This window comes from Setaria italica, chromosome VII (assembly GCF_000263155.2).
Source record: "Setaria italica strain Yugu1 chromosome VII, Setaria_italica_v2.0, whole genome shotgun sequence".
Lineage (NCBI taxonomy): Eukaryota > Viridiplantae > Streptophyta > Magnoliopsida > Poales > Poaceae > Setaria > Setaria italica.
This window is the reverse complement of record NC_028456.1, coordinates 19536328-19544265: the sequence shown is the minus strand read 5'-3', so window position 1 is coordinate 19544265 and position 7938 is coordinate 19536328. Positions and strand designations below refer to the sequence as shown.

The 7938-nt window shown below is 42.9% G+C and overlaps 1 protein-coding gene across 1 annotated transcript; it reads left to right on the top strand.

Moving 5' to 3' along the window:
- Nucleotides 1–1181: 1181 nt before the first annotated feature.
- On the top strand, nucleotides 1182–5491 carry LOC101769271 (40S ribosomal protein S14). Its single transcript, XM_004975520.4, has 6 exons — nucleotides 1182–1333; nucleotides 1426–1548; nucleotides 1666–1711; nucleotides 4685–4770; nucleotides 4844–4973; nucleotides 5218–5491. The coding sequence occupies exons 1-6, from the start codon at nucleotides 1331–1333 to the stop codon at nucleotides 5283–5285; spliced, it is 456 nt and encodes a 151-aa protein (XP_004975577.1). The 5' UTR covers nucleotides 1182–1330; the 3' UTR covers nucleotides 5286–5491.
- The last annotated feature ends 2447 nt before the right edge of the window (nucleotides 5492–7938 follow it).

Here is a 7938-nt window from a genome sequence, read left to right as displayed (position 1 = left end):
AATATAATTTTGTTCCTCAATATCATGCTGTCATAATTCAATTCTTGCAGTGTCTCGATGCTATCAAGAGAATCTGTCCTAGGAGGGCTCTATTGACTGGAATGAACCATGAGTTTGAACATCACAGAGAAAATCATATTCTGGCAGAATGGTCTTGCAGGTACATGTGGTTGCTGAAACAATTATTCCATCTGATTCAAAATAGATAATGCTTAGGATATCGATATGCTTTTCAAGGTGAAACTTTGACCAACGATTTCTATGACAATATGACATTTCAAGTAAAGGTGATTACATATTTTTGGAAATACTTTTCATGGTGAATCTAATGACATCTTTCTTACGTCGTCAAAATATATGGAATTCCTTATATTGCTGGTCAAGCTTACAAAAAGTTTGACCAGAAAGAATCATGAAACGACAAATATTTTGAATTGGAGGGAGTATATTCCTCTTTATTTTATCTAATGCCCTTGTTTGATGCGGTAAGCCTGTATGATTGCAGAGAAGGAATACCGGTACAGCTAGCTCATGACGGCCTGCGTATCTTCATTGACTTGTAATACGACGTGTAGCTTTTTTCTTGGTGTCCACATTGAATAGCTTTAGTATTATCATTGCAGATTACATTATCATTTTAGATTGGACATCATTCATATCATATCTCCGTTGCTTATTTCATACGGGAACAAAGTTCAGACTGGATCGAGCAGCAGTCAAGTGTTTACTTTACCTTCCTTTGTTCTGTCTCCAAGCAACGTTCTTGTTCTATTGCTATTTTGTGCGATGGTGTTCAGAAATATATAAGCTCGCTTCATTTAGGCAATCAGTTGTTGAGATGGTCGTAACTGTAAATACTGCAAATGGGCATTACGGAAAAGAAAGATAATGTTGCAAATGTTTCGACTTGGGCATAAGGATTACCGCAGATTTGTTGTTTCACGCCAATGGCTATTTGAAAAAAAAATCAGCATTATTGCCTTTTTTTTGTTGCAGAATTTGTTGTATCAGTGGCTAAGATGGTTGCATACCCAAAGAAGGGGGGAAAAAACAGTTGGATCGTCTAAGTTACAAGCTAGGTAGGCCAGCTATTCGGCCCGCACGGTCTATGCAAGAACATAAAACAAAGGAAAAACAAACCAAGTCCATTCCTCTGCAAAAGGCCCGCTAAGCTGTCGGCCCAATCAACACCGGGGTTTTATCTCTGCACATTTCATCCGCTCCTCGCCTCGTCTCCCTCTCCGAACCCTAGCATTCGTTCTCTCCTCCCAGCCGCCGCCCCCGCCCCCGCCCCCGCCGCCGCCGCCGCAGCGAGCACGCGGTCGCAGCCATGGTAACGCCACCCCGCATCTCTTTCCTTCGTTGCGCCACCGTTGGTTCGTCCCCTGTGCTGATCCCGTCCTGGAATTTCTTGTGCGTGTGCAGTCTGGGAGGAAGAAGACTCGGGAGCCCAAGGAGGAGAACGTGACGCTCGGCCCCGCCGTCCGCGAGGGCGAGTACGTCTTCGGTGTCGCGCACATCTTCGCCTCCTTCAATGACACCTTCATCGTGAGTATCCCAAGAAGCTTGCATCCTTTTCGTGCTGCCACTGGTGGTGGTTCCTGTTCTAAGCGTGGCGTGGGACTCGGTGCTGATACTGTGTTATTTCTGGTTTCGTTCTTGCAGCATATCACGGATCTGTCCGGGAGGGAGACGATGGTCCGCATCACTGGTAATAAATCCTCTTCTGGAAACGCTGGCTTTTGTCATAAAGTTGGTATCGTTATCACTAATGCTAGTCTTGCTGGTTGTGTGCAACACTAGTGTAAAATCAACCACACTAGTAGTAATTGGTGCTTCTGTTGATCTTCTTTGTTATGTGAAGTGGGATCCTTGCGTATGACATTTGTGTTGTACTGAGTGGCTAGACCATGCGTTATGGACATGATTCATGATCATTTAGAGTAAGAGTTGCTGTTCTGGATTTGGAATGCTTGGTGCTCTTTGGTGCAATCTATATTTTATCTCCTGAAATGTTTTGTTGATGTTGTAGCTTGTAAGATAATAAGGTAGCTTATCATGTACTGGTAGCTAGGGGTGAAGGTTGGAATTCTTGCACACCTGGAAAGCAATTCAACGAGGTAGTTTTAATTTACATACAAGTGTGCCAGTGACTTGGTGGTTTAGCCTTGGGACTACTATTCTCCAAAGAGGACCATGCTAGGCCCTATATGCTAGGCGTTGTCCTTTGTTAGTATGTGCCATGACAGTCTGTGATGCTTCTTTGTTACAAAACTTCTGATACTTTGTTGCATTGAGGTATGTGTTGTATAGCCACAGGATATTGATTATCTTTTATTTGTGATATTACATACTTAAAGTTTGCTGTTTTAGTCACTGATCTTGTGAGTTTGCGTTGTATGCATGGCCCTTAAGATCGCCTCCCTTTTTCTGTGTGGGAGCGTGTCGAGTCATTGCCATGCAAAATTGACCACCAGGTTGCAGAGAGTTTTTCTCTGTAACTACTTCTCTTCCTGTTTCAGTTCCAGGTGTCTTCATCCTGGCATTGAGTTTCCTGTAGTGTATGGTCAGTAGGTAGTCACTGCTTTCTGCAATGCTCCTGCTGAGTGCATCACTCCCGCAACTCTTTGCCAAGTCAAATGGAGATGTCTTGGTTTTGGAAGTGAATATGTTTTCAGACAGAATTCCATGATTTTTTTTTCACCTGTATAGTTGTATCTATATCTATAGTAGGTAAGTAAAACCTTTTCAACTAAACCTCACAGTTGTCAAGTTTTATCCTGTTTAGTTATACAATAACTGAAATGTGTGACCAAACCATACAATCTCCCAGCCACCCACTTCTCTTCCTCCTTACCTTTTAAACCAGAGCTGGTGGTGCATGCTGTGACATGCTGCCAGCTGTATCCTTCGCGCAAGGTTGCAATGTTAACAAAGCCATCACAGATCTTCCCAAGTCACTTGTTCTTGCCATCAGTGTTTGATTTTTCTGGTTGTCAATATTATTTGCAAGTGTGCCTTTTAAGATGGTTTGCTTTCATTTTGTGGTAGCATGTCAAGCCATGTTAAAATTCACAAGATCTACCAGAGTTTTTATCTTTTCTTTGTCTGCACATTTAGTTCCAGGTGTCTCCATCTTAGCATTGCATTTCCTTTAGGAAGCGTCAGCATGCTGCTGCTCTTCTGTGTTGCCTCTCCATATCCCTTGCAAACCTTTGGTACATTAAGTGGTAGGCTTAATTGAAGTGAACATCACAAAGTATCCTTCTGTTTGAAAAGAATTTAGCTTTGCACCTTTGTCAGCCTTTTTATATGTATAATAATGGTATCCAGTAGATGGTAGTACAGAGGTATGTGCTTCTACTGGAGCAAAGCTGGATAATATTTCATGTCTTAAGCTTGTATCTTAGTGTGAATTTTCTTAGGAATTTGTAGTGCACTTTTTTCTTGATGGTTGTTGACAATGTGACTGGTCCTTGAGTAACTAAGCTGATCAGTGTATTTTACTAGATCATCAGAATGATTTCAGCTGGCTGATTGGTTTTGTTTACTCGGTCAACTTTACCTGATTAAGCTGCCTGTACTTTCTTTAACCTGATTATAACTATCCTATTTTGTTCCTTAATTCTGCAATCTGATTACTTCTACATCTTTGTAGCTTTGGTTTCTATTCACATTAACTTCGTTTGACCTTTTGGTTTATAGATGATATATGCTATGTTTTTTCCACTAAGGGCCTCGCCCGAATTTTATTACCAACAAGCAACGAAATTACAGAGTTTTAGAACAGACGTCACAGGTTCACACAGTGACTCTACACCTGAAAAGAAAGTAACCAGCATGACAGACACAAAGGGCTGACCCGGTTGGAGAAGAACATTCACCAGGGACCTACTCTGGATTACAAGAATTCCACCAGTAACTACCAGAAGAAAAGAGAAACAAAAGCAGCTCAACAGCTAGGGGGCTACTCTTTAGAAAACAGTGGGCGCGAGCTACCATCCTTTTCTTTCAACGCAGCAGCACCACCCCTGAACCCACGTCTTCCACTGTTCCTTCACGAGGATGGAAGTGCAGCGCCGCCTCCTTCAGCTCAACAGCTGGGGGGCTACTCTTCAGAAAGCAGTGGGCGCGAGCTACCATCCTTTTCTTTCAACGCAGCAGCACCACCCCTGAACCCGTGTCTTCCACTGTTCCTTCACGAGGATGGAAGTGCAGCGCCGCCTCCTTCAGCGCTTCTGCTCCCGCCTCCATGTCCTGCTTGTCATCCTGCTTCTGGAGGCCTGCCCAGTATGATATAAAAAAAGAAGCTAAGCAGACAACCTCTGTAGGAGGTTTAATCTGTTTTTTCTCAAAACAAACTGCATTCCTAGTTTTCCATATTGCCCAGCAGATTGCTGACAGGCCAGCAAAGTGAATATTTTTGTTTTGTGGCATATATCTCCTAACCCATTCCCAAAACTGTGTGAAAGTGGATGGTGGATATATGCTATGTTGGTCATGTATTTTACATTACAAGATATTTTCTGTAGTTGCCTTGCAATTCACATTAACTTTGGTTCCATTATAATTTTATCACACTTTGTCAAGTGCATAGATCCTTATAATCACACTTTGTCGAATGCTGTCAGACTTATTTTATATTACTAATTTACATTCACGATTTCATAATCTTTTTTGGCAGGTGGCATGAAGGTCAAAGCTGACCGTGACGAGTCATCCCCTTACGCAGCTATGCTTGCAGCTCAGGATGTTGCACAGAGATGCAAGGTACCGAGCTGCTAGTTCAAATATTGATTTGTCAACTGTTGTTTGATACTTACTGTGCATATGCCCTCCTTAGGAGCTTGGAATCACTGCTCTGCACATTAAGCTCCGTGCTACTGGTGGAAACAAGACAAAGACTCCGGGCCCTGGTGCTCAGTCTGCGCTTAGGGCTCTTGCACGTTCTGGCATGAAGATTGGACGCATTGGTGAGCATGCTGTTAATATTTTTTAATTAATAAGAAATCAATGAAGCATTTTATCTGCATTTGATGTTAGTGGTTCTTCCCTTCCTGTTTCTGTGCAAAATGCAAATTTGTCACACAATGGGATTCACACATTCTTATCCTCCGGTTTGCATGCTGCCACTAGTGTTCATGAACTCATACTTTCCTTTTTGATTTCGACTTAAGATTAACCGTTTCACCATCCCCTGTGTTGTTTGTTATGCAGAGGATGTGACTCCAGTCCCAACTGACAGCACGCGAAGGAAGGGTGGTAGGAGGGGAAGGAGGCTGTAATTTCGTGCAGAAGCAGACGCAACCTGGCCGTGCAACCTGTTTTGTGCTTTGTTTGTGATGCTAGCAACAGATTTCATGGATTTATAAGTTTTGAGCTACCTTGTATCGGATGGTCTTAACATTTTCCTCGTGAACGAGTTGCTGGCCTGCTTTTGGCTGCACATTCTCCATGTTATAAGTTAGCTGTTTTGTTAGTAATCTGCGAAGTGTCCCCCTCTTGTTTGCACACCAGAGTATCTACTTTCTCGACATGCAGACGTAGTATGATCGATCATTCGATCGGCTGAGCAATACTAAGGTTCACTCCTTAGTGCTCGATGAAGCATGTGTGAAACTGCACGAGCGCATAGTTCTATGAAAAAAAGTTACGGACTTGCTAGCGTCCGGGCGCTAGCATCGGAAGGTGGTTTCCTGAAAAAATCTCACGATCACTTCCTTGCACCACGAGTAAACAACTTCTACGACACGGGAAAAAGACGTTTGCAAAAAAAATAACAGCGTAAAATCTCACGATCACTTCCTTGCAACACGAGTAAACAACTTCTACGACACGGGAAAAAGACGTTTGCAAAAAAAATAACAGCGTTCGCAACATCAAAATACCTCATTGCTTTCATATCTTTGCCATATAGAAAAAAATACCCCACCGCAACATATATGTAGCATGTTTCGTGCAACATTCAGCTATGCTATTTGTTGCAGCATTGTAAGGTGCAACATCCCAAACCAACTATTGTAATATCTTAAATCACTATATGAAACATCAAAAATCATCTGATGCAACATCGCTAATTTTACTATCGCATCGTTTCGATTCCAGAACAAAATCACCGTCTATCAGCCATGCAACATCAAAGTATCTCCAATGCAATATCTCAGGCTAACTATTGTAGCATCAAAAAATCGAATGTGGAAATAAAACAAACTAAAAATCAACCTCGCAACGTCAAAGATCATCTCGTGCAACATTTGCGAACACCCAACATCTCCAATCATCCATTGCAACATTGAAAAAATACAATATTCTTGGAGAGAGAGATAGGGAAGACGAGAGGAAGGAGAGGGCATGGCACCCTCACCGGCAGAGGGCCGTGGTGATGAGAATGCGAGCAGCTACATCTTGCTCCTTCTTTGTCGCCTCCTGTTGCTCCACTGCCCCCAGGGGTGAAGCTAGAGCATGGACGATCTGGGTGCACACTTCAATACGTACATGTATAAAAATCTATGTCTAACCTATACAATGACAAAGCGGTAACGGAAAAAATGCTTATCTGACCAAATATTGTAGGAAAAAGTGTTAGGATGATTAGTGCACCGATATAATAAATTAAGGGATCAATTTACACCAATTAAAACATGAGGGACACTTCCAAAATACCTAAGAGATGAAAAATACATATTTCCAATTTTATTACACCAATTCCCCAATTACATGATTTTGTATATTACTCCAATTCCCCAAGTCTCAAATATTGATGGATCCTTTCTTAGTTGCCCATTTGTTGCAATTTGCAAAAGCAAAACCTCTAAATGTAGATCCTAACATTGCAATTTAAATGAATGAACCAGAATTGGTGACAAAAAAATTGAAACACTACCTTATTACTTCAAACAAATCGATTTGCACCCAAAATATTCGTGTAGAAAATTAGTTGCATACCATTAAAATTTGGAGCAAAACAAGATTCCGGGAGGATGCTGCAGCGGAGAGAAATAGAAAAGGAAGTTTACGAGCAGCTTGAGGCCGTGGGCACCGATCCGACGAGGAGGCTTGCTGCAGCGACCGACAATGAGTGAATGATGCCTCCCCATCTTTCGCCACTTGCGATTTGGAACCTGGGCGATGAAGTTTTTGCATTTTGAGCAACCGTAATTCGCGGGTGTCGTTTAGCTTTCTTGTGCAACACTGGTAGAAAAATGAGCATTAGTCCCGGTTGGAAAACCTCATATATCTTGGTTTTCCCAACCGGGACTAAAGGTCCCCATCTTTACTCCCAGGTCTTTCACCTGGAACTAAAGATCTCCTTTAGTCCTGGTTGGTAACACCAACCGGGATTGAAGGTGTCTCCACGGACTACAAAATTTAGACCAGGGACTAAATCCTCTTCAGTCCCGGGTCCAAAAACAACTGAGATTTTGTTGAGGATGGAAGGTCGTTTTTGTACTAGTGCAACTCTTGCTCGTCATGTGCGCGACACACTTTGCTTGTTAGCAGACGGCCACTGGCCCGTCCGTGTGGGCTTTTTCTGTTACAATGCTTTGAACTTCCCCATTTGTTTATTGCTGCTATCCTGCCTGCAAAGAAAGTATGCAAGCGCATGGTGGTGCATGCATCGGAGTTCATGGAGTGCACAAGTGGTGAAAATTAAGTGCTAATCTCTAAAATTTTATTTTTTTTCTGTTGGTTGTGCACTCAGCAAGTCTAACATGGCTTCGCCCCTTAGGGCATACTGCCCTAAGGCGGAATCACCTCCAATGACACTTGTAGCCGATCTGCTGCTCCAGAATTCGTCCCCAACGGTGGCGGTGGCCAACTACCGCCGGGTGCCTCACCTCAACGCTAGGAGCTAGGTGGAGATGTGGTGCCCGAGGATCTGGAGGCAGCCACGGAGCCTTACGTGGACTCGTCTGGTGGATCGTTGTGTGCTTACGT

Excerpts from the sequence above, each read along its gene's own strand:
- LOC101769271 (XM_004975520.4), top strand. Across the intron at positions 1,712-4,684 it reads GACGATGGTCCGCATCACTG|GTGGCATGAAGGTCAAAGCT; the intron begins GTAATAAATCCT and ends CTTTTTTGGCAG. Across the intron at positions 4,974-5,217 it reads CATGAAGATTGGACGCATTG|AGGATGTGACTCCAGTCCCA; the intron begins GTGAGCATGCTG and ends TTTGTTATGCAG.